Source organism: Dipodomys ordii, unplaced genomic scaffold (genome assembly GCF_000151885.1).
Source record: "Dipodomys ordii isolate 6190 unplaced genomic scaffold, Dord_2.0 Scaffold130, whole genome shotgun sequence".
NCBI classification, from domain to species: domain Eukaryota; kingdom Metazoa; phylum Chordata; class Mammalia; order Rodentia; family Heteromyidae; genus Dipodomys; species Dipodomys ordii.
The window spans coordinates 2320326-2347017 of record NW_012267346.1 but is presented as its reverse complement, the minus strand read 5'-3'; the positions used below and the strand labels follow the sequence as shown (position 1 = coordinate 2347017).

The 26692-nt window shown below is 42.0% G+C and overlaps 1 protein-coding gene across 2 annotated transcripts in view; it reads left to right on the top strand.

Moving 5' to 3' along the window:
- The window catches only part of Kdm1b (lysine (K)-specific demethylase 1B), a 53723-nt gene that overhangs the window by 23483 nt on the left and 3548 nt on the right, over positions 1-26692 (top strand). The window contains exons 6-19 of one of the 2 annotated variants that reach the window (XM_013030436.1): positions 51-89; positions 3215-3443; positions 4879-5063; positions 7460-7636; positions 8101-8175; positions 11003-11140; positions 12003-12174; positions 15657-15784; positions 17008-17139; positions 18154-18228; positions 22042-22158; positions 23237-23362; positions 24114-24236; positions 26210-26362. In XM_013030436.1, coding sequence (XP_012885890.1) covers positions 51-89; positions 3215-3443; positions 4879-5063; positions 7460-7636; positions 8101-8175; positions 11003-11140; positions 12003-12174; positions 15657-15784; positions 17008-17139; positions 18154-18228; positions 22042-22158; positions 23237-23362; positions 24114-24236; positions 26210-26362 — 1869 coding nt within the window. The remainder of the gene's footprint in view (positions 1-50; positions 90-3214; positions 3444-4878; positions 5064-7459; positions 7637-8100; positions 8176-11002; positions 11141-12002; positions 12175-15656; positions 15785-17007; positions 17140-18153; positions 18229-22041; positions 22159-23236; positions 23363-24113; positions 24237-26209; positions 26363-26692) is intronic. The other variant, XM_013030437.1, reaches the window with a different exon arrangement.

The following is a 26692-nucleotide window of genomic DNA, read 5'->3' as shown; positions in this document are numbered from 1 at the left end:
ACACACACAGAAAAGCAGAAAGCTAACTAGGAATTTACTTTCCTTTACAGCCTGAGAACCTAGACCATTGCTCCCTCCCTGAAGATCTGGTGAGTATTTCTGCTTGCTTAAACAAGTTCATTGTGCCTTCCACGATGGATAAGTAAAATGACAATAACATTTCATGTGTTTTTCTATTTGGTTGCTGCCAAAGACTTTAAATTTAACATGATAATTACATTATGAGAGTAGCATATTATGAATAATAAAAGTATTCAAGTGTTGAAAGGAAATAAAGAAGACACTCTTCTCCCTCTCCTTTGCAATGATCAGACTTGCTGAACTTGATTTTCAAGTTGACTTTGTGACCTTTTCTCTATATGAATCCTTCCAAGGAAAGGATAGCAGGGTCCTCATTTGATTGGCTTAGATTCCCCAGTCAGGGAGTCCTCTGTGCGTTCTCTCTTTAGGTAGTAGCATCAGCAGAGCCCTGCCCAGACTTAGAAGGCATGCATTATGTCTGGCTGGCAAAGCCTGGTCATATTGCAGATATCTTCAGGCACTTGGCTACCCAAGTTGGCTAACAACATGTACTATGTTAGCCAGTCCCAGTTTAAAATGGTTTTTAAAATTTCTCAGTTTTGAGTCTCAAAAATTCAGAGAGTTCTAAGTGCTTCCTTTGAGGTTCAGTGGTTTAGTAGTATTAATTGGGTTTGTAATGCCAAATTCAGGAACCAAAGGGAGAGCTGATATCTAGTAAATCTGTTTCTTGAATCCATTTTGTTTATAAAGGGATGGAGTGTGTGTGTGTGTGTACGTGCATGCATATATTTATATTTTATTAGTAATTTAATGGCCTGATGGCTTTTTGGGCTCAAGATTGGTAGAGTAAGATTATAGAAAGGAAATGTGACTTTAAATACAACTTTTAATATTGAGACCCTTTTTCATTCAGGAGAATCTGAACTTGAAGGCAGAGGTTATATATTCATGAGATAGATGAACCTAGAGCCCTGTGTATACTAGGCAAACTTTACCACTGAGCTACATCCCCAACCTAGGAAATTAAAACAAACACAAAACAATAATTAAAAAAAACATGAAAGTCCTTACATGTTCATGTGCTAGATATTTTTGGATTGGGATGAAAGAGTCTGGTACAGATTAGTCATCAAGCCATTGCACCTTCCTTCTATTCCTTACAGATTCTAAGGGTAGAGCGGTTTCTACAATTTTGAGTGTCTTGGCTTCTTAGAGTTACTATAACAAGTTACCCAACACTGGGTGGTTTAAACAACTGAAATGTTCCCTCATTGTAATGGAGACCAGTAGTCTGAAGTGTAGGCAGAGCCAGACTCCCTCTGAAGGTTGGCAGGAAGGTCCTGCCTTGCTGCTTTTGGCAGTTGCCAGCAGTCACTAGTGTTGACTTTGCCTAGAGATGCCAATCTCTTCCTGATCACCACAGTGTCTTTTTTCTGTGTTGTCTTCCCGCTCTCCCTGGGTCTATTCTGTATTAAGGACTCCAGGCACAGTGAATCCAGCACTTCTCTGTTCCATTATGACCTTATCATAGTTCACTACAGAGGCCAAACTCCAAATAAGGTCATGATCTGAGGTTCAGGGTGAATATGAACTTGGGAATAACACTAAGCCATCATATTTCATTAAATATGCTATAGAGTGGCATGCAAGGCAAGTAACAGCTTAAGTGTCTTGAAGGTGAGGGTGGGACTTTTGATGGCATGTTGACAAGTGTAGGCAGGTATCCAGGATTGAGACTCAAAGGAACAAGCAGTATTATCTGTCATAGTTTGTTATTCCTATGTGTGCAAAGATTGGGTTGCAGCACCCTCACATGGACTTTCAAGGAAGGAATGGGGTGGGGCGGGCAGTCACAGCAAAATGGTAGAATCCTCTGTTGAGACTTGTCTTGGTTTACCCACTGAGCTACGTGACCCAGGAAATGGAATAAGAACAGCTAGTTTTTTCTTTTGTGTGTGCCAGTACTGAAGCTTAATCTGAGGTATACTAGGGGGTGTCCCTTAGCTTTTTCATTCAAGGCTAGCACTCTACCACTTGAACTACAGCTTCACTTCCAACCTTTTGGTGGTTAATTGGCTGATAGTCTCATGGACTTTCATGCCCAGGATGGCTTAGGACCACTATCCTCAGATCTCAGCCTCCTGAATACCTTGGATTATAGAGCTCCAGTGATCTGTCTACATAATCCAGTCCAAATGTCAGGGACTGAAAACATAGTCTGCCCTTTGCTTGGACTGAGCTGGGAAGGAGGTTGTGGAAGGCGCTGGAGCATCCATTTTTGTACTTCATGGCCTGGTTAATCAAGGCTAGGGAACGGAAAGCAGGAGTAGAGGGCAGAGATTATAAACACAGATGCTGTCAGGGCTGGGCAAGTAAGATCATATTAGGACTCACAGTAAACTGAAAACAGTTCCAGATTTGAACTCCAAAACCCAAACAAAACACATCTGCTCCCAACTTTGGCTTGATGGTGAGACATGGAGAGTTAGCCACAGGGAAGCTGGGCTCAAACTTCTTCCATATCAGGTTCTAAGAATTGGTGGAGCATATGTTTAAGGCTGCATTAGCAAAGACTGTGGCTGATATAGGCACTTTGGTTCTATGATAGCTCTAAAAGCCATGGTGAATTTTATTTTTATTTTAGTAGTCATCCGGAGTTGCTTTGATCCAGTTCTTCTATTATGTTGTCACCTCCTGAATGTGATCACACATCTGAAAATGAAAGTAGATTCTTTTGTTCAGTTTGATGGTTGGCATCTTGTGTCCTTTTTCCCTCTGAAAGTTTTTTTCTTTCTTTCTTTTTCCATAGCCTTTGGCACAAAGCAGTAATTAATACTTGACTGCTAGTTGGGGCTCCTAACTTCCAAGTTTCAGCTGTCTTGAGTTGCTAGATAGAAGAGCAGATAAGCTTTGGGTACAGTTTTAAAGACTTTACCTGGCACCGAGGAGACTGTTTGGTAGGGAGAGACCCTTGCTATTTATTGGAAAGAAACTTGCCTAGGAGAGAGTGCTTCAAGGTATCATAAGCCAGAGTTGTTTCTGAATCTGTGTGTTCAGTCTGATCCGGGGAGAAGGCAGAATGTAAAAGCTAAGGATGAATGAAATGAAGGTACTAACCTCACCTGTCTTTGTCAAGGTCTTAAGTGCTTTTCTCCTCTGCGGTTCTCCCTCTCCCTCTTCCGGTACATTTCAGAGAGTGTCAGAAGTCTCCAACACTTGGTGGTACTCCATGCTCATCCTGCCTCCTTTGCTGAAAGACAGTGTGGCAGCGCCTCTGCTCTCTGCCTACTACCCTGACTGTGTGGGCATGAGCCCCTCCTGCACCAGTACAAACCGCACAGCCGCCACCACCACTACCTCCACCACCAACAGTGCCAGCCCAGCAACACTGGAACCCTCCATGGTGGCTCCCTCTGCACTGGGTGAGAGTTCTTTTAGTACTTCCTCCTTCCCCTTTCTTCCCCTTCCCAGAAATTTAGGAATGAAAGAGATTGACACGTGTGACATGTGTGACATCTCATTATTTCCTGCATTTTGTTACAAGTCGGCCTTCCATGTCCATGGCTTCTGCACCACACAGTCAACCCATCATGCATAGGGGAAAAGCTTGTGTCAATACTGAACCATATGTATAAACTTCTTACTCTTCATATTCCCTAAATGAAACAATGCAAGAAGTGTTTACATTGTATTAGGTATTATAAGTCATCTACAGCAGATTATTTGAAACTACAGTAGGTTATAGTAAATACTAGCCAGTTTTTGTTTTAGGGTTTTTTTTTGTATTATAAAGGTGATGTACAGCATAATTGGTACATTTCTTTTTGGATAATGTTCCCCCTTTCCTTGCTCTCTTCCAATACTAGTCATTTGATACAAGGGAATTGAGCATGCATGGATTTTGATGATCCAGTGGGTAGAACTAATTCCCTTAAAGATGCTAAGGGTCAGATGTACTGTGGATAACTCCTGTCACTTACATGGTATAAATTATCTATATAGCACATGAGTATTTATTTGAAAGTTGAGTAACTATAGTTGGAAGATTTTATGAACTCTGACTTAGAAGAAGGAAGTTGCTACATCCGCAGTACTTTTCTGCTCTCTCCATCTTTTTTTTTTTTTTTTTTAATGTGTGTACGCATGTGTGAGTTGGTACTATGGTTTGAACTGAGGGCCTCACATTCTCATTTGGTTTTCTTGCTCATGACTAGCACTCTACTACTTGAACCACACTTTCAGTACAGCTCTTTGCTGGCTAATTGGAGAGTCACACAGATAAATCTGCCCAGACTGGCTTCAAATTGAACCTCAGATCTCAGCCTCTAGTGTAGCTGGGATTATGGACATTAGCCCTCAGTGCACTAGTTTTTCTTCACCTTTCTGTATCCAGTGGTAATTTGAAGCCAGCAAGGCAGAAAAGTCCATGAGATTTAAGCTCTAATTAACCAGGGAAATGGAGGCACGGCTCAAATGGTAGATTGCCTGCCTAGCAAGAATGAAGCCCTAAATTTGAACCTAGGACTGCCAAAAAAAAGTTTAGAAATTTGTTGGACACTCAATACACGTAACACTACTGAGCGGTACACTTGCAAATATTTGAGGTGTCAGATTTTACATTTTTTTGTGCAGTTAAAATTTTGTTTCTTAAGATTAAGGTTAAGATTGTGAGTGACTTGTAAGAAAACAATGGGGAGATGTTTGTGTAATTCATGTGTATTTTGTCCACTCAGATGAAAACGGAAGTACTTGTGCAGGGTAGACAGTAGAGCTTGTCCGGGCAGCTCTTTTGGGTGTGATTTTGCTCCCCTTTTTTCCCCCCTGGCTTTGGAAGCTACAGCTTGTATCACCTATCAGTTCCAGGCATGAACCGGTACTTTCAGCCTTTCTACCAGCCGAATGAGTGTGGCAAAGCCCTCTGTGTGAGGCCTGATGTCATGGAACTAGATGAGCTCTATGAGTTTCCAGAATATTCCCGAGACCCCACCATGTACCTGGCTTTGAGAAACCTCATCCTCGCCCTGTGGTATACAAACTGCAAAGTAAGTAAGGCTGCTAGCCAGCAGCGCAGGGATGGGAGCGAAGAGCAGGAGCTGTTTGACAAAAGCCTGTAGACCAGGGTTTCCCAGCCTTGGCATTGTGGACATTTTAGGCAGCTAATACTTGGGGAATGGTGGCACCATTTTTATGTTGGCAGCATCAGCAATAAAAAGCCTGGATTTCTGTAGTGGAAGTTGGGAAGGTGATGGGTCTGACCTTACATTCCTCATAACAGTCATTCTTGTTCTCAGAAAGAGGAAAGATAGCTGCCAAAGGACAAGTTGCTGTAACCTGTTGGTCCCTTTTTTTTTTGTTTTATTCCTCACCAGAATGACCTCCCTTTGCTCTTCTTAGTGTGAAATGATGGGTGTAAATTATTGTAAGTTTTGTGGTAAAATGTACATAACATAAAATTTTCCATTTTAACCATTGTAAAATGTGCAGTTCAGAGGCTCTAAGCACATGTAAAATTATGATTCCGAGAGGAAAGTTCCTACCTGATCACTTCCTGTTTTTCCCCTGATGCTGCCACACCACTCCCAGCCCTTGGTAACCATTGCTGTAACTTTCTCTGGATTTTCCTATTGTGGACATTTCATATATAGAGAAACATATAGTGTTTGGCCCTTCAAGAATCATCCATATTATAGCAGGGATTGGAACAGCATACCATTTTAGGGTAGAATAATAATCTGTTATGTGAATATGCCACAATTTCTTTTTCCATTCATCCATTGATTCTCAGGGATGTCTCTACTTTGTGGCTGCTACTGCTGTGACCATTTTGCTTGAACATGACGTTTCAATTCTTCTGGGTATATATCTCAGTGGAATTGCTGGTTCATCTCACAGTTTTATGATTAACTGTTAAAACAAGATAAACATTATTATTATTATTTTATTTTTATTTTTTTTGCTGGTCTTGGGTTTGAACTCTGGGCAGGGGCGCTGTCCCTGAGCCTCTTTGTGCTCAAGGCTAGTGCTCTACCACTTGAACCACAGTGCCACTTAAGTTTATTGGAGATAAGAGTCTCACAGGGACTTTTCTGCCTAGGTTGGCTTTGAACTGCAATTCTCCAATCTCAGCACCCAAATAGCTAGGATTACAGGCATGAACGACCAGCCTCCAGCTTAAAACTTCTAATCGACAAAAATTATACCTGGGGCTGGGAAGATGGCTCGGTGGTAGAGCGCTTGCCTTGTATGCTCGAGGCCCTGGGTTTGATTACTCAGCACCACATAAAGCAAAATGAAAAAAGCCAGAAGTGGTACTGTGGCTCAAGTGGTAGAGCGCTAGCCTTGAGCTGAAGAGCTGAGTGACAGCGCCCAGGCCCAGAGTTCAGGCCCCACGACCGGACCCAAAAAAAAAAATTATACCTATTTGAGATAACTGATGCCTTAAGTATGTGTACATTTTAACAAGTGAAGCTAATATATATAAAATCTTACTGTATTTTTGTGGTGACTACTGAGAATTTCTTAGTGATTTTCAAGTATACAATGTTATTAAAGTCATATTTTATAATAGATCTCTTGAGTTTATCCCTTGTAACTAGGTGAAATTTTGTATCCCTGACCTGTCTCCCCACCCCACCTCACTCATTGGTCCTTGCTAAATAATTCTTATTGTATGCTTTACTTCTATGAGTTTGGTGGATTTAGAGTCTATGTATGAGTGAGATCATGCAGCATCTGCCTTTCTGTGCTTGGTTTATTTTGCCTAACAGCTCCTCCAGATTTGTCCATGTTACTTACATAAGATAGGTGTTGTTCTTGCTAAGGCTGAATAGCCATTTGTGTATATTGCTACATTTTCATTAGTGATTCAGTTGATGGGCATTGAGTTGGTTCTGTATCTTGATGATTTGAATAAGGCTTCAGTGAATGTGCAAGTGGTGTCTTTGACATTGTCACCTGATAGTGGGACTGTTAGATCACACGATTATTTTATTGTTAATTCAAGGAGCCTTCACACTGCTTTCCACAGTGGCTATACATACATATATTTCCATCCATAAGTGTGCAAAATCTCCCTTCTCTCTGCATTTATTTGCTTTTGTCTTTCTGATTACAATAGCCATTTAACTGGAATGAGGTGATAATTCATTGAATTTTGAATTGTATCTCCCTGGTAGTTAGTGATGTTGAACATATTTTTCTTATGTCTGTTGGCCACATATATGTCTATTAGATCTTTTGCCCCACCTACTTTTAATGGTCGAGATCAAACCTAGATGCTTTTATACATGCTAGACAAATGCTCTCTGAGCCCCCCACTCAATTTTTAAAAGTGGCAAAGTAGTGCTTACTACTTTGAGTTGTTTTCTTGCTATTAAAGAGCTCCTTGAGTGTTTTTGTTTTTGTTTTTTTAACAATTGGGTTTCATTTCCAAACACAGGAAGCCCTTACTCCTCAGAAATGTGTTCCTCACATTATCGTCCGGGGCCTCGTGCGCATTCGATGTGTTCAAGAAGTAGAGCGAATCCTTTATTTCATGACGAGGAAAGGCCTTATCAACACAGGAGTTCTCACCGTGGGAGTTGACCAGTATCTTCTTCCTAAAGACTACCACAATGTAGGTGGCTGTGGCCTTAGCAACAGCATTCCCAGTGATCTTCATAAAATGCTTGTTAGCTACTTTATCATGATAAAATATACATAAGCAAGACCTTTTCCATATAGGATATTTCTCCCAAGAGGAAACTATCAAGTAGTTGCTCCAGATTGCAGGACTGAAGGGAAGGGATCATAAAGACAAGTACAACCATATTCTTTAGGAAAATAACTTTATAAAGGCATCAAAGAAACATAGATGGACTAGCATTGTAATAGTACATTGTTACCATTGCTCTGATTGGAATTTTTTTATTGGTGCATATCAGTTATATGAGTTGTAATTTGTTTTATTGTAGTATTTTCAAACATGTATAATGTACTTTGATTAAATTCATGTCCTCTATTGCTCTTTCTTTACTTTTCCCCTATTTTAGAACCAATTTTCAATCTAATTGGAATTTTGTTTCTTTTCTTTTTGAAAAGAAATCAGTCATCATTATTGGGGCTGGTCCAGCAGGATTAGCAGCTGCTAGGCAACTGCATAACTTCGGAATTAAGGTAAGATTTTTGGGATATGTGGGTGGCAACAGATGGTTAACTGCTCATTTGGTCCAAATTTTCTGACTCTTAGGAACTAGTTCCTAATTTTAATGAGGAATGCTGGAAGTGTTAATCTCTTTATACTAGCTCCTAAGATAGTTAAAACATTTGCAATAATTTAATTGAAGAAAGGATAGAGGAACTACTAGCTTTGGAGAGAATTCAGCCTCTATACTTTTTCTTAGCTAAAAGGCCAAGAAATGATATTTTCTGACTCTGCATTTAGAGTCAGAATTTAGGGTAAAAGCAAAAGTTCTTGACTAACATTAACACAATTGAGGTGTTAGTGGTGGGAAAAGTCCCTCTTCCCTGTCCTTGTTCCCTATAACCAATGACAGCATGGAAATTCACTATCCTGGGAAAATACCTAGGTCTCTCCTGCTTTCACTCCTGCCTCCTTCCCCGACTTTCTCCCTTCTTTTTTCCTTCTCTCTCCTCTCTGTCCCCTCTCTCTCCCTTCCCTAGCCTCCTTTTTCCCCCTTTCTTCCTACTTTCTCTCCATTCTCTCTACCTTCTTTTCCTCTCTCCTCTCTCTTCCTCTCTCCTCCCTTTCCTCTCTCCTCTTCTCTCCTCCTCTCTCCCCTCCCATTTCCTCCTCTCTTTTTGTGTTGGTGCTTGAACTCAGAATTTCAAGTACTGGGCAAGTGTTCTACCATTGAGATACTACCAACCTCCCAGTTAGTATTTCTTAGGCAAACCAAAGATACTCTTTGATTCTGGCTCAGGAATGTGAAAATTTTGCTTTTCCAATCTTGATTGGATGATGCAGAGTTTGGACTTATGTAGTTGCATATGTAGATAGATATGTAAGACAACTCGCTTCTACAAAGTGGACAACATATTGTGTTGTGAGTGTTCATAATAAACCAAAGTAATCTATCAAAAACCCAAACCCACATGTATAATTTAGTATCTCATTTCCTTCACTAAGTCCATTCAAATGAACTGTCCCTTTAGATTTCTCTTGATTTTGCTAGTTCTGATAGTTTGTCTCCTGTTTAAAACTTTACAAGAACTGATTTTCTGGGATACTACAAGTGTAAATGAAACATTTCATTTTGGTAAAAAATGTTTTTAGTTTATCTGGCTGAAAGATTGATACTTTTTGCTATTTTCTTCTATGTGGTAAGGTTTTCAGTCTTGTTTTGAATTGTCAGGGTGCAGTTTTCAATAGCTGTGCCTAAAATATTTCTTTCTGGGAGGATGCAAGTTGTGGATTACATTATCTTGCTGGCAAAATAGAACAACCTGAGTTGGATATTACAGGAAATGTGCTTGCATTTAGAAGTATCTTCGGTGTGATCTTAAGCTATAAGGTTGTAAGTGATTTCTTTCCCTGTTTTCTTATTTTTCAATGTTTTCATATTACATTTGGACCAATGTTTTTGTTTGTGTTTTGCTTGGGAAACCTAAAGATAATATTACAGGGAAGTTATTAATATCCAAAGTCTAGGGAGTTTGGGTATCAATATCTTACACTAAAAAAGAAAAAATGGAAATGGATAGCCTACTATTAAATTGAAGTCGGAGCCTTCTTAGTCTCAGAAAGTGGAGAATATAGGTCTGAGAAAGAATGTTCAGAGGGCCTCTGTGTTATTTTGCCCAAATGATGAGATAGCCACAGGAGACTATCCCTTGAGAATCAGGAAATAGATACCTCTGTACCTTTGAGTGAACTGAGAGATCATTCAGGGACCTCTTGTGTGTGCGCGCGTGTGCATCATTCCTGAGGCTTGAACTCAGGGCTGGGATCCTAAGCTTTTTTTGTACAAGGCTTAGTGCTCTACCACCTGAGCCACAGCTCCACTTCATTTTTGTTTGGTGTGTGCTTAATTGGAGATAAGAGTCTCACATACTTTCCTGTCTGGACTGGCTTTGAAGCCTGATCCTTAGATCTCCACCTTCCAAGTAGCTAGAATTAAAGGCATGAACCACTAGCAATTCTTAGTACTTAAACAAAAAAAACCAGAAGTAAAATGACTAGTTTTTTGTTTGTTTGTTTTATTTTTTGTGAATCGTGGGGCCTGAACTCTGGGCCTGGGCGCTGTCCCTCAGCTCTTCAGCTCAAGGCTAGTGCGCTGGTACTTGAGCCACAGCGCCACTTCCAGCTTTTTTGCTTATGTGGTGCTGGGGCATTGAACCCAGGCCTTATGCATGCAAGGTAAGCACTCTACTACTGAGCCCACCCCAAAATGACTAGTCTTGTGATCTCATTTTCAATTAATGCAAAACAGGGAGCTGTGGCACTTTGAATCCCAGTCCCACAGATGATACAGTGCCTGTTTATCTCTGAGCTTCTCCTCCTTTGTCCAGCGTTAGCAATTGGAAATAATTGAGCCTGGTTTGGTCAATCTCATGAGGTCAGGCTTAGACATTAAAAAACTAATAGTCATGTGTCATGGTGGTAAGGCCTATTTATGTTGCTAAGGAAATATTGCTTTTTATATAGATATTTCATATGCAAATTCAGCTCTTAATCCTGGTTTTTTATTTGTGGACTATTTAGTAAAAGTGTTCAAAGTTCATTTCACATGCTTGTTCATTAGCTCTTGCCTGACTTGAAGCACTACAAGGGGGTCTTCTAGCAAGACCACCCAGGCTTCCCTTCCAGATTTTGGGCTGCTTTGAATGTCCTTTTTAGTTTCTGTTTAAATTCAATCAAGAGGCTTTTTTAGAAATACAATAATTAGGATTAACACTATTATTCTACATTTTTGTAATTCTGTATCTGCTGTAACAGCTCTGTCCTGTTTTGATTCTCTGGTTGTTTATTTATTTTTTTTAGGTGACTGTTCTTGAAGCCAAAGATAGAATTGGAGGTCGAGTCTGGGATGACAAATCTTTTAAAGGCATCACGGTGGGAAGAGGACCCCAGATTGTGAATGGCTGTATTAATAACCCAATAGCACTAATGTGTGAGCAAGTGAGTTTAAGATTTATGTACAATGAAAAGTTGTCACAGTTTGCTTGGGTATAGTATTCATATACCGCTGGCATTGTAGCTCATAGCAGAGCACTTGCCTAGCTTGTGTGGTGCCTTGGGTTCAGTTACCAGCATTTAAAAATAGAAAGCGATTATAAACTAGTGTGCTTCTCAAGTAGATCATGTACAATAGTGTCTATGCAAAGGAAAGAGTAACTGTGCTTCTCCTTTTCTGAGAGGTTTTTCTTTTTCTAAGATATTTTATTTGCAGGCCAAATAATTGCAATGTTAGGGTTGCCAGATTTGACAGGTGAAAGTACAGGCTTCTTTATTAAATTTTGACTTTCAGAAAAAAATAACTTTAGTGCAAGTAGACCCCAGATATTACATGGGATATTTTGCATGCAGTATTTGTGTACTTAACACTTTTACAAGTGTGTGACCTACTGCTGGGAATTTCTCTGATAGGTCCACTTTTTTTTTTCCCCTGAAAGTTTTACTGAGAGTAAACTGGATTTCAGCTTCTATAAGTATGTCTGTGCTCGTGAGTTCATTTATGTGAAGGTCCATAGCGAAGACAGGGCGGGGGTGTTAGCATCTGCAGCATTACGTAGGAGTTAGTGCATGGTATAGAAGCTGTTGTCTCCTCCCTCATAGCATAGTCTCACAAAACCCAGGGCTGTTGATTTTTGTTATTTTACCCAACGTCTCACTTTGTTGTTGGTTTTTTTTTTTTTGCTTTAGGTTTTTTACATTGTTAGACCCTTTTCTCCATGAGAGCGCTGTCTTAGTTCAGCTTAGCACCTGTAAATATTTTTTTCCAGGGAAAATTTTTCACTTTCTCGTTCTTATTATTTTGAAGCTTGGCATCAGCATGCATAAATTGGGAGAGAAATGTGACTTAATTCAGGAAGGTGGAAGGATAACGGACCCTACTATTGACAAGCGCATGGACTTTCATTTTAATGCTCTCTTGGATGTTGTCTCTGAGTGGAGGAAGGATAAGACTCTGCTCCAAGATGTCCCTTTAGGAGGTATGGGAGAATGATATCTGATTGTTCCGTCTCAGTGCCGCTGTGACTAGTAGCATTGTTCCTTTTCGAGACTGCACGTGTGCAGTAGGGATGGTCTATATGCATGCCACTTTGGACAGCTAGACCCCAGGTATTCCTCAAGGTGGGGTATAACTTTCCTGGGGACCTTGGAAGCATATATGTGCATGCACATATGAGCCTGACATAGCATGAAGCTCATGTATCACAAAATGAACCATAACTGGGCACTAGTAGTAGCTCTACTTATAAACCTAGCTACTCAGGAGGCTGAGACCTAGGGATTACAATTCAAAGCCAGCCTGGTAAAAAAAAAAGTCCATGAGACTCTTTTTTATCTCCACTTAACCACTAAGAAGCCAGAAGTGAGTGTGGCTCACATAGTAGAACATTAGCCTTGAGCAAAAAAGCCAAGAGAATGAGGCCCTGGGTTCAAGTCCCAGTACTGGTACCATATTGTGTGTGTTCTCTCTCTCTCACACACACACATACACACACAGAAAAACTGTAAATATTAAATCTCTCAGAAACCTACTTTTAAAAAGTCTATAAATCCTGGGTGAGTAAATTATCACTTTGTTGTATCTTTTCTGTGTAAAAGTTCTGAGTACTAGGATTTGTTCTTTCATTTCTTCAGGCAATAGGTTAAGATTTTTGTTCAGTATATTTGACTAAGACTGTATACTCTTAAGAATTTTAATTCTTGGGCCTGGGGGTTTAGCCCAGCGGAAGGGCGCCCGCCCGACACACGCAAGGCCCTGGGTTCGGTCCTCAGCCCTGGGGGAAAAAAAAAAAAGAATTCTCAGTCTTTCATCATGGTACTTCAGTGAGTACCAAAAGTTTGTAGACCACTTGACTGCCTGGAACTCATTGCTATGAGGTGGCAGCTATGTACTGCTTCTTAAATTGAGTGTGGGTATTGGTATTTCTTGACTTCACTTTGTTAGATAGTAATTTGCTTCAACTGTAGGCTCTCTGCAACGGAGTTCACTCATCTGCAGGCTGATTTGTTTAGTCTGTATTTGAAATAAAGGTCTTTATTTAGAATAAACTCAGTAGCAGAGAATGTCTTTGTTTGCCTTTCACCACTAAGACTGACATGCTCTGATAAGTCTTGAGAAGTGTTGACTGAAACCTGAAAACATTTTCAGAAATAATACTATAGATTAATAAGATCATTGAACCAAATGTTGTAGTGTCCAGACCTCAAGTGATGGTCAGTTTTTGGAGTTGAGAATAGTAGTTAGGTTGATTTTTCAGGATATCCCTAGAAATTTTTAGTTCATTGAATAGGGTCTATGGTAGCCCTGGCTGACCTGAACTTGTGATCCTAAACTACGTCTGTCTTGAAACAAAGCTCTGGGATTTCAGGGACGTGCCATCACACCTGGCTATGTCCTACAGAATTTGGCTAGTATTCCGCATCTGTGTGATGGTTGTTGGCTGGGTTTTTCTTTTTGTTTTCCCAGTATTACCAAGTAAAAGATTTTGATAAATTGGCATTATTTTAAAATAAGTTATTAAGGGAGGCCCAGCAATAATGGAAAAGTAATTTTTCATCTAAGACTATTAAAATTTTTATAATCTGCTTACATTTCTATAAAAAGTTCTGCCTGTATCTCAGTTGCCTGAGATCTCAGTACATACATACTCACACACAGAGCTAGAGTTCATTTCACCATGCACATGTTTAATATTTATACAATATATAAATATTACTTAAAAACTACGTTAAGGCCCTTTCAAGTATGTCAATACTCATTTTACATTCTACTTTTGTAGTCTTGGTTATTTCCCCTCCACAAAGCCCACAGGAGAGCAGAAACTCCCTATCAGCCAGCAGAAATCGGGATACTACAAAAGGCTTTGAAAGTGACAGCCCCAGGGATGTGGGGTGAGAAGCCTGGCCCAGGTCCCTTGGACATCCTCATATTATAATCTAGTCTTAAGAATTGAAAAGTCAGCCGGGCGCTGGTGGCTCACGCCTGTAATCCTAGCTACTCAGGAGGCTGAGATCTGAGGATCGTGGTTCAAAGCCAGCCCGGGCAGGAAAGACCGTGAGACTCCTATCTCCAATAAACCACCAGAAAACGGGAAGTGGCGCTGTAGCTCAAGTGGTAGAGCACTCGCCTTGAGCTGAAGAGCTGAGGGGCAGCGCCCAGGCCCAGAGTTCAAGCCCCACGACCGACAAAAAAAAAAAAAAAGAATTGAAAAGTCCTTTGAGAACCTTGATGTCAAAATAAAAGTTTCCTGACAATTCGGTTTCAAGTTTGGCAAGTGCACCACTGTTCAGAGGAACTTGGAGCCTGTGGTATGTTGGCTGGCTGTCCTCACTAAGAAAGCTAGGAAGGAGCAACCCATACTGAGATGCTTGGGATTAGTCAGATATCTGGCCAGGCAAAGCTTTCTCCCATTTGTAGTGCCCTGAGGTATCCAATTAAGAACCTAACTGGAATGATTTCACAACTTGAACTATGTGTTGTCCAAGTTGCTGCTGAGTGAGATAGACAGGTACAGGTTGAGAATCCTGGTCCTGCAGTGTCGCAGTGATGCTGGATTGTGAAGAATGGAATGTGTTGGAAGGTGATGGATGGGGATGGATGTTCCTGAGAAGGAGAGTAGTAGTAGCAGGCAGAATTCACTAGAAAAATGTTCAGGAGCAGAGTGGCCATACCTGTAAGTGGACAAGGTAGTACTCACTACCTTTGTAAGATGAACATATGCCAGCCTTCCTTGCCTCTGGCTTTTGGAAAATAGTAAGTAAGGTATTCAGGCAAAAGACTAGCATGATAAAAGTACATAAACTATTCTTGTTTAAGATACCGTGTAGCCAGTAGTTAGCCTAGTGAAGAACTGTTGTAAGAACTTGACATTAGGCTAAATGCTCATGACTCACACCTATAATCCTAGCTAATGAGGCTGAGATTTGAGGATCATGTTTTGAAGCCAGCCCAGGCAGTTAAATCCATGATACTCTTATCTCCAATTAATCACCAAAAAGCTGGAAGTTGAGAGCACTAGTCTTGAGCAAGAAAGCTCAGGGACAGCATATCATCCAGGCCCTGAGTTTAAACCCCAGGACCAGCACAAAGTAAAAAAACAAAAACTTGACATTAAAGCAGTGGCATTAGACAGCAAAAGAATATAAAGGAAATGTAATTCTTTTGAGCATGTTACGTATATGTTCAGGAATACTTTCTACACCTTGAGCACAAGAGGAACCAGTTTCTCAGCTGGACATAACTGAAACATTTTCAAAGATCCTCCATAGTTTCATTTCCATTAAGGTAAGCTTTCACTTTCTGAGAGGATTAGGCCTTCAAAAAGCTATCGTTTTCCTGTGGAGGGGAATGGAGGAAAGGTAGTGGATGCTTCAGGCTTCGTGGCATGCAGAGAACAAAGGACCAGGATGTGACAGAATGAGGTGAAAGCTGTTGTGCTTTTTTGATCCCTTTTCACTGCAGCGAAGATAGAGGAGATCTTCAAGGCTTTTGTGAAAGAGTCGGGCATACAGTTCAGTGAACTGGAAGGACAGGTGCTTCAGTTTCATCTCAGTAATCTGGAGTATGCCTGTGGCAGCAACCTCCATCAGGTGAGGCTGGGTTCTGTAGTACATGCTTTGCTATTAAATACTTGCTGGTGTTTATGTGCATTTTGTATGTCTTAAGCATGGAACTGGGGATGATTTGGAGAAATAGAGTAGGTCCTGTGGCCCAGAAATTTGATAAGTACAACTTCAAAGTATATTGTATTTTAGCACTTTTGTTTAAAGTAAAATACCTTTCCCAAGAAATGTGCTCATTAGGGGCTGGGAAGGTGGCTCAGTGGTAGAGCGCTTGCCTTGCATGCTTGAGGCCCTGGGTTCGATTCCTTGGCACCACATAAGCAAAAAGAAAAAAGCCGGAAGTGGCGCTGTGGCTCAAGTGGTAGAGCGCTAGCTTTGAGCTGAAGAGCTGAGGGACAGTACCCATGCCCAGAGTTTAGGCCCCACTACCAGGCCCCCCCCCAAAAAAAAAGAAATGTGCTCATTACCTTACTCATGTAACTGTAACCTCTCTGTACAGTATCTTTAATATATATATAAATTTCCCCAAAGAATGCCTAGAAGAAGCTCATAGAGAGCAATGCTGCTGGGCTCAGCCAGCAATGGCAAAGAGCCTTGTCCCTCAGCCATGCCCTCTGGAGTTGACCTCAAGTTATTTCTGTGGAACCATGGAGTCTGTAAACACTGTCCTCAAGAAACCCAAATACAGCATCCTTGAAGTTCTGACCTGTTTGTCTTACCAAAACAAATTCAAGCTTGCCTCATTTTACCAACTGAGAACCCAGAACTTCATTATTCTGTATTTTGAGTAGAAACTCCCTGGCTTGTTCATCTATCTTCTTGGGAACTCTCCATATCCACTTGGTTCTGCAGTACAATTGGAACTGCAGTGTTTTCCAAAATCGTGCTGGGTTTCAACCTCTGCAGTGTGCCCACATAGAAGACACAGTTGGTGTCTTTATATATGGAATTTAATGCAGTTTCTTTACCCTTAATAGAATTCCCATTCACGAGAAGAGTTTTCTCTAGGTACTTCTTCTCAATAATTTAGACCTTTTGTGTTCCATAATCAGCTTTTCTGTAGAGATTTTCTTCCAAAAATAGCAGTGTCAACAGAACTGGTTAGTTCATATTCTCCCTCCTGATATTTCCATGGGGTTGATGGCTTAGCCCTACTGCTTTGGGTGGCTGCTCTAACCTGGGACTCCTTTCTGTGGGCTCAGACACAGACTCTAGGATTCACACTGCAGGCTCCCATCTTTTGTTTGCAGGTGTCTGCTCGTTCCTGGGACCACAATGAATTCTTTGCCCAGTTTGCTGGTGACCACACTCTACTAACTCCTGGATACTCTGTCATAATTGAAAAACTGGCTGAAGGACTAGACATTCGGCTCAGATCTCCAGTAAGTATGGGTAGGTGTGGAAGGTGCTGGCTTTGCTTTGTTTGGGAGGATGTGAGATACAGTCAGGTTATTTTTTTCCTGGTCTTGGGGCTCGAACTTTGGGCTTGGGTGCTGTCTCTGAGCTCCTTTTTGCTCAAGGCTAGCATACTACCACTTGAGCCACAGTGCCACTTCTGGCTTTTTCTGTGATTAATTGGAGATAAGAGTGTCACCGACTTTCCTGCCCAGGCTGGCTTCAAACCCTGACCCTTAGATCTCAGCCTCCTGAGTAGCTAGGATTACAGGTGTAAGCCACTGGCATCTGGCCACGTGACTAAGCGGCAGGCATTGCCTCGGCCATTCAGGCACTGGCTTTCAGTACTTGTGGTTACCGTTATGGCTGTGACCTGTCATAGTTGTTGTCTGGGAGTAGCAGTGACCTACATGAGTATTCATTAATAAAAGTGTTTAGCTGGGTACCTGTGGGTCACACCTGTAATGTTATATATTCAGGAGACTGAGGTTAGAATGATTGCATTGAAGCCACCCTGAATACAAAAGTCTGTGTACTATTCTCTCCCCAAGTCAAAAGCAGTGCTCGTGGCATGGCTCAAGTGGTATAGTGACAGCCGCAAGCAAGAAAGCAAGCCCAGCGAGCTCAAGGCCCTGAGTTCAAATCCTACTGCCCTCCATAAAGTGAAACAAAATAAAAAATGTTATAACTCACAGTCTTCCTAACCCAATGCAGGTATTTGTCACGTTGAAATTTTCCCTTTAAATCTTTACCCCAATGGATTTATATAGTCTGTTGTTGTCATGGTAGAGATAGATGATGATTATTTGTACATATCTCACAATATTTTACAATGTTACATTGTTTGAAATTTTAGCACCCCATGTTCAGTTGTATTTAGATCTGAGTGCCAGCAAATGACTACCCATAGGAGTAAGACTCCTCACATCAGAACGGGGATACACCTGCATCATACGGTTCCAGCCCTCATCTGCTTTCTCATGCCTGTTTGTGTCCAACAGGTACAGAGCATTGATTATACTGGAGATGAAGTGCAGGTTGCCACGATTGATGGTACAGGATATTGTGCACAAAAGGTAAGCACTGTGATTCCACTGGGGTAGAGCCCTCTGCTGCCAGAGGCCTGGGGGAAAGAAAAACAGCCTTTGCCCATCACCTTGCTTTGTCTTTGGCACTCTGCCACGATTAAAAGCCTTGTTGAATTTCTGATGCATTGAATGTGCCCATTTCATTGTGTTTAAGTGTGCCAGTCTGATTTAACTGATCTAATACTGTTCCATGGCAAATGGACTTCTGTTCCTCGGGATGTGTTCTGTGTTCTATGTCCTAAGAGTCCAACAATTAAATTCTAGGGGGTAGTTCAGTGCTAAATGAGCTTGCCTAGTATGTAGGAGGCCTTGGTGGTGGTGGTGGTGGTGGTGGTTGTTTCTGTCAGAGACTGTGACTTACGGTACCTGAGCTTTGCTTTGGCTTATTAACTGGTGCTCTACAACCTGATTCATGCTTCCAACCTCTAATGTGTGAGGCCTTGGGTTCCATCCTCTGCACTCCTCCAGTTTTCTTTGTTTTGTTTTGCTTTGACAAATAATTTTGGAATACTATACCTCTCTGCTTTGAGGGGTATAGTAAATGCTATATTAAAGAAACCTGTTGTGCTTCTGATTTTTTTTTAAACAAAGAACCCCTTTTGGATTAAAAAAATCATTTGAAAGTAAACTTTATACAACCATGTACATTTATACGTAATTTAACTTTTTCTAGACAGCTAATGCTGTAATAGTAAAAAAAAGTACTGCTGAATCTAATAAACTAAAGTCATATTCTGATTTCTGTAGTATTATTGAACAAAGGTGCTAATTTGTTTGGGGTCGAAAGGATTTAATTTATCTTTAGAAGTTATGTTTGAGCTGGAGACATGGCTCAAATGGTGGTAGAGCCACCTGCCTTAGCCCAGAGCAAAGCCCAGGTTTAGTTATGTCTGAAGTGACGATGAAAAAAATCCTTGAGGGCAGAGTGTGGTGGTATGCCTGTAATCACAGCTGAGAAGTAGATACGGGAGGATCACAGTGCTATACCAGCTTGGTAATAAAAGACCTGTTTCAGAAACAAGCCAGGCATAATGGTGTGTCTATAATCCAACCTTCGTGGGAAGTAAAGGAAGGAAGATTGTGGTCAAGGGCCAGACTGAGCCAGCCCTTACCTGGAAAAAAAAAAAAGGCAAAAGGGTCTGGGATCTGGTTCAGATGGTATGGTTTAGGTGGTAGAGTACTTGTCTAGCACAAATGAGATCCTTAGTTCAAACTCCAGTACCACCAGGAAAAGTCTTTGAGTTGTAACTAGTTTCCTGGTGAGCTGGGCTTTCTCCTCATCACCGTCCTTTTCATAGTTCTTGATGTTTACATAGAAATGAAGAATTAAGTGTCACAGGCAGGGCCTGGAGTATGTGTTGGGATGAGGCTGTCCTAATGTTAACTGCTACCACCAGCTAGCTGGACACTTTGGATTAGCAGTGGATCTCAGCATGGGCTTCAGGTCAAAAGCATCTGGAGGTTCTTGACTGTGGGGATTCTGGGTGGGTTGTGTTGGTCGGATATTTTAATTCTTATCTGTGACTCTGGGTGCGTGGCTTGCTGATTTCTTAGTAATCAACATTTTTTTTTAAAGTTCTCTCTTTTGGCTTAAACTTAGGGTCTCACTGTTGTCTCTTTAGTTTTTTGCTCGAGGCTGATGCTCTAGCATTTGAGTCACAACTCTCCTTCTGGTTTTTTGATAGTTAATTTGAAGATTCTCACAGACTTTCATGCCTGGTCTGGCTTTGAACTTCAATCCTTGCAATCTCAGCCTCCTGAATAGTTAGGATTATAGGCCTGAGCATCAGTGCCTGACTAAAATGTCACCTTCTAAAATTGCAAGTCAGCTGGTGATTCAGCCTCTGGTATTTGTAGCTTTCAGTGTCCACGACACTGTGCCATTTGGGCTTCCTTTGCCTGGTCAGTCTCTGCTGACCATGGCTGGACACCGGCTCCCTCTGTGTTCTGGCATAGCTGCAAGCCGCACTTTGAAATGTTGAAAGCAAATATTTTTATTTGTGTGGCTAGTGCTCCTCACAGTTTGTCTTGGAAGTCTCCCCAAATAGATGAGTGAAAGCATTCCATCCCGACAAAAGACCAAAATCCTGCCATAAAGTGTAACAGAATGTAGCCAGTTTTTACCAGGGTGTGTTTATCATGGACTTGATTTGTCCAAGTTCTTGTGCAAAAGCATAGCCCTTCTAAAGAAAGTTTTGTCAGTAAGACTTCTGGATAGATTTCCTTGCAGTTGTTACGAGTGAATCAGCTCAACTAGGTCTTGCTTGCTGATTGTTTTGTTCTCATGGTAGCTCTAAAACCTGTAGACAGATCACCAACTTTTGAAGACAGAGACCAAATTTTATACTTCTAAAATTTTCACATTACAGAAATTATAGGGAGAATTGAGCTGTGATTCCAGTACCAGTACTGGAAAGCCTTTGAGAAGCAGGGCATATTGGTGTTCAGCTTCAAGTCAGTCATGGTTGGTTAGCAAGTTCTACAGATGTTGGGCACCAAACACCCATACGTAACACACAGAATCATCACTCCTCCTCTCCTTTCCACCTTGTCCCTTTTCTGCCCTCTTTCCCAGGGGGCTGTGGCTGGCTTCACTCTTGCCTTGCTGCCTCTGCTGATGCACAATGGTCCAGGTGTCAGTTCTTCTGCAGCAAGGATGTCAGAGGTCCCAGGTTGACTGTGCGTGGGGTGATGCTGAGCACAGTAGTGATGGCTTCCCAACTGTGTAGTGGTTCTGAAGCTAGAACCTTCCCGATTGTGTAACGAGGCAGTGGTTGTCTTTTGGTTTTGTGAGGTGGCTTTGAAGGGCGAGTTTTGTTTTTATTTTTGTTTCTGTTTTTAAAAAATAGTCTCACTCTGTATCTCAGGATAGTATGGAACTTGAGATTCTCCTGCTTTGGCCTCTAGTGCTGAGATTACAGGTGTGTACCACCACATCCAGGCTCAACTTAGCATGTTTGTGTCTATGTGTGTGTACTGGGGCTTGAACTTAGGGCCTGGAGGCCCTGAGGGTTGGTTTGTTTTTTCCTTTTTGAGTATTAAAAAAAAAAAAACCTGGGGCTGGGAAGGTAGCTCAGTGGTAGAGTGCTTGCCTTGCATGCATGAGGCCCTGGGTTCAATTCCTCAGCACTGCATAAACATAAAAAGCCAGAAGTGGCACTATGGCTCAAGTGGAAGAGCACTAGCCTTGAGCTGAAGGGCTGAGGGACAGTACCCACGCTCAGAGTTCAGGGCCCCACAACCAACCAAAAAGCAAAACAAAACTATTGTCTTTTTTTTTTGGCTGGGTATTGAACTCAGGATGTTGCACTTGCTAGCAAATGCTTTGCCATTGAGTTAGAACTCCGCCCTGTCTCTTAGTTTTTTTGCTCAAGGCTAGAGCCTTACCAGCTGTGGCTGGAGCCTCAGCCCCACTTTTGGCTTTGGTGGTTATTTGGAGATGAGTCTCACAGATTTGTCTGCCCAAGCTGGCTTCAAACTGAGATCTTAAGATCTCAGCTAGGGACCATAGGTGTGAGCCACCAGCACCTGGCTGAGCCAGGATTCTTATTAGCCATCAGAACATGTATGCAAATTCTGTGTGGATGCCACTTCTGCTGAAGCAGGCCCCTTTGTGCAGTGAACAACCCGCATGACTGCTCATCAAAGCCCTTTTTCTTGCAGTATAACATGAGAGGTTGTTGATGACTGTCTTGAAACTGGACACGAGAAGAATGTTCTTCCTGTGTTGATTTTCTTGGAAACTGAGTTGTTAGGGTCAACTGCCTTATGCTCTGGTTAACTGCTAATTACTTCCCACAGGTTTTAGTCACAGTGCCACTGGCTATACTACAGAAAGGAGCCATCCAGTTCAATCCGCCATTGTCAGAGAAGAAGATGAAGGCCATCAACAGCTTGGGTGCAGGCATCATTGAAAAGGTGACCTGATTTACCTTAGCTTCAGAACTTGGAACTCATGGCAGATAACAGGACTTAGAATGTAATCCAGTGTCATTTTTGAAGACAAATGGAATTTATAGGTTTCCTTTCCTCTTGTTCTTGAAGAATATAAAAGGATATTATCAGTTGTTGACTTTGAGAGTGAAATTTGATATTCAGAATCTAGATTTGCTATAAGTATTTCTTTGTGTGCTTTTTTTTTGTTGTTGTTGTTGATCTCTCCTTAGCCCCAACTAGGACAGTGGCTTACTTCCTCTTCCCTTAGATACCAGCAAATCTGAAAGTAATGAGTGTGGAACAGCCTTAGAAACATTTCATGCTTTTAGATTAGCCTGTAGGTCAGTCCTGCGCCACACCATTATCCAAGGGAATGTAGAATGAGGGGGCATAAAAAAAGCAGTTAGGCAGCAGTGGCTTGTTCACCTTATAATCTTAGTTACTCAGGAGGCTGAGATGAGAGGATTGTTTTGTGAAGTAAGCTTGGGCAGAAAAGTCTGAGCCTTCGTATTCAAAACAACCAGCAAAAAAGCAGGGCTGGAGGTATGGCTCAAGTGGTAGAGTACCAGCTGAACAATAACCAAAGTCCAGTAAGCATGAAGCCATGAGTTCAAACTCCAGTTTTGCCAAAAAAAAAGGGAGGAGGAGGAGGAAAGAAGGTACAGGAACATAGATCAAGTAGTAGAGTGCCTGTTTAGCAAGCTCAAGATGTGTGTTCAAATTTAACCCCCTACTCCCCACCCCCACCTCAAATGGGCAGCAAGCTCACAGAGAACCAAGATAGACAGGAGTATGGACAATGGGTAGATTGTTTTTAGTAGTTGTACAAAGGGGTTTTAGCTTGTCAGTTTGAGTATCATCTTGATCAGTCATCTTGATCAATGTCCACCTGTCCATTCTCGGCATCTTCCAATACTCATTTTCACTTACAACATGCATAGAATATTATGATTGTATTCACCCACCCTTCATGATTTCTTAGTATTTTTGCAGGTTGTCTCTAGTGTTGGCCAGAATTGCTATGTGCAGGGTACTGAGCCATCTCTCTTTTGCTTCCTAGATTGCTTTGCAGTTTCCATACAGATTTTGGGACAGTAAAGTTCAAGGGGCCGATTTCTTTGGTCATGTTCCTCCCAGTGCCAGTCAGCGAGGGCTCTTTGCTGTGTACTATGACATGGATCCCGAGGTAAAGCTGTGAAATGTGCTTTAACAGTCTAGTTGTCGGTTGTGTGCTAGCCTAGAAACAAATGAATATCACGGAGATTCTGGATGTCACTTTGACTGGGACATTTTCTTACGGGAAAAGAACTCCAGTGTTTGTCTTTTAAGTACTAGTGTTACTTAACAGGGGCAGATCAGCTGAGCACAGTGCATGAGTGGCCTGAGACTTCCTCTATGACAGACTTCCAGAGAGCGGGCAGGGCAGGTCTGGGTGCGGAACATCGTGCAGTAGGGAATGAGACAACTCTGAGGCTGTCCAGTGCGGCCCTGTGGCTGCCACATTCAGGAATCCCAGCTGCTGCTGTCCTGCTTTCCTCTCATTCTCAGTATGGCTTAAGGTTTCACGTGGGAACCCAGTGCAGGAGGTCTCATTGGCATTATTTTTTCTCCAATTTCCCTTCTCAGTCTCTTCCTGCTACTTCGAAACAAGCTTTCATAAACAGCTCAGGGCACCCTGCATTTCCTAGTCTGAGCACTGAGTGTTTTGGGTTTTCTTTTCTTTCTCTTTCCAGGAGAGAACAGTACAGTAATGTACTGTTGAGTACATTATTGAGTCTACCCCTCCTGGATGAGTAATGTGTGTGAGAGAGAGCATGGAAGGACTCAATCCGAAGTGAGGATGAGCCAGTGAGAAGCAGTGAGGCCCTTGTCTGGAACTGAGCATTAGAAACATTTGGACCCGAAGCTTTAACTGCTTTTTCCCTCTGTGCCTGCAGAAGCAGCAGAGCGTGCTAATGTCGGTGATCGCAGGGGAGGCTGTAGCATCCCTCCGGACCCTGGATGACAAGCAGGTGCTGAAGCAGTGCATGGCCACCCTGCGGGAGCTGTTCAAAGAACAGGTCAGACACACTTGCTGTGCATGTGCTCTTTGGGGCAGGTGGGATCGGAATCTTCTACATTCTTACCGAGAATGAACGAAGGGAAACAAGACAAGAGGGTCAGGTCCTGTGTTCCAGCATCCCTCTTTGTACCAGCATTAGCTTGTAGGACTGCTCTAACCACAGTACACCATACTCTTAGTGCTCTGGAGGCTGAAGATGTCAACAGGGTGTCTCTTCAGGGGCTTGTCCATGGATTACAGATAGTTCTTATCTCTGTCTTCACATGTGTTTTCTGGCTGTCCTTATTTCCTTCTCTAATAAGCAGATACTAGCCAGACTGCTCTAGGCCCACCTTACTGACCCTATTTTAATTGCCTCTCAATTCAGTTATATTCTAGGGGACTAGCGGTTAGGACCTCACAGGAATTGGGGAGAGGGGGTGACATACCTTGTGTGTACACGCACGCATGGGTGTGCATGTGCACATGCACACGCATGCTGGTCCTGAAGCTTGAACTCAAGGCCTGGGTGCTGTCCTGAGCTTTCGAGCTCGAGGCTAGCCCTCTTACCACTTGAGCCACAGCTCAACATCTGGCTTTCTTGGTAGTTAATTGGCGATCAGAGTCTCAGACTTTCCTGCCCATGCTCGCTTTCAACTGTGATCCTTAGATCTCAGCCTGCCAAGTAGCTAGGACTACAGGCATGAGTCACCAGCACCTGGCAGTACATTATTTATAAAATTGCCCTTTTGTTTTTCTTTCCCAAATCTGCACACCTCTCTCGCAGGGCTGTTAAGACTTGGGTTTTCTGAAGATTCTGTACTTATCCAAGTCCTAGAAACTTGGACAACATTCCAGAATTTTTGCAGTATTTTCTACTAGGAATTCAGTGTGCTTTATTTTTGCATGTAACACACACACACACACACACACACACACACACACACACACACACACACACACACACACACAAAACGTTCCAGAATTTTTGCAGTCTTTTCTACTAGGAACTCAGTGTACTTTATTTTTGCATATAACACACACACACACTCTCTCTCTCTCTCTCTCTCCATGTACTTTGAAAATTTGTTGATAGTTTTTGTCTTTTTCTAATTAAGAAACAAGTGAAACGGCTCCAAAGGTTTGTGAGTTAGAGAAAGCAAGGGTTATCCATCCAGGTTATGTTGCCATTGTCCTGGGAGGGTCCAACTAGTGATGTGGTTTGTAAAGTAGTAGTTCCTAGCTTCCGTTTTTTTTTTTTTCCCTGAAGTGTTTGTGAATTAGTTTGGAATGCAGTATTGTTTCCAGAAAGGTATTTTTCATGGTGCTGCTGTCCAAGGTCACCTGACAAAATTGTTCTGAGAATGTAAATACATTCTTGTGCCAGTTTGGTGAAGCTGGTTGGGAATTCCAACATGTAACCCTGTTGGCACCACCCTTCCCTTTTCTACCTTGGGTGGAATCCTTCCCTCCACCCACAGCTCCAGCACTGGCCAGGCCATGGGAAAGGAAGGCCTGGACTCTTAGCTCCTAGTGTGACCTGCTGTGGGTGGAATGTCTGATACAGGATTAAGTGTAGATGTGAATGGATTGTGTGTAGCTGGTGCAGTTTACAGTAGGTAGAGCATATTGGATTAGCTGTCTCAGAGGCTATCAGGAATAAGTGTTAGGGAGAAATGTGCATTATGCCACATATGAGTTTTGTGTTGTATTGTGTGTACGCATGTGTGCCAGTTCTGGGACTTGAACTCACAGCCCGAGTTCTGTACTTGCACTTGTTTTTGCGTAAGGCTTGCACTCTACCACTAGAGCCACAGCTCTTTCCAGCTTTTCTAGTAGTTAACTGGAGATGTCTCTGACTTTCCTGCCTAGGCTGACTTTGAACTGCAATTCTCAGATCTTAGTCCCATGAGTAGCTAAGATGACAGGCATGAACCATTTGACACCTGGAGTTTCTAAGCCTTATTTTAACTTGTTTTCTATTGAATGCAGGAAGTCCCAGATCCCACAAAGTATTTTGTCACTCGGTGGAGCACAGAGCCATGGATCCAGATGGCTTACAGTTTTGTGAAGACATTTGGAAGTGGTGAGGCCTACGACATCATAGCCGAGGAAATACAAGGAACTATCTTTTTTGCTGGCGAGGTATTTATCTTGTATTTTGATCATTTTTTGTCTGAGACTTAATACTCAAACTTATCTGACTCTTATGTTCATTGGCAGGTGCCCCCCCTACCACCTGAGCCATGGCTCCAACCCCTTGTACTTTTAGTTCTTTAAAGTGATAACTTGTTTAAAAACCAGATTAAATACTGTTTTTCTTTGTTGACATTTAAGGCCTTCTCAATACTGAGTCTGCCTTCATATTCCCATCATTTTTAACTCTTCAAGCATCTTTTCTGGACTTGCTTTTCCATCTTAAAATCAGGTTTATATTTATCAGAATTACCTTTGTCCTGTCAAGGTCCTCTGCAT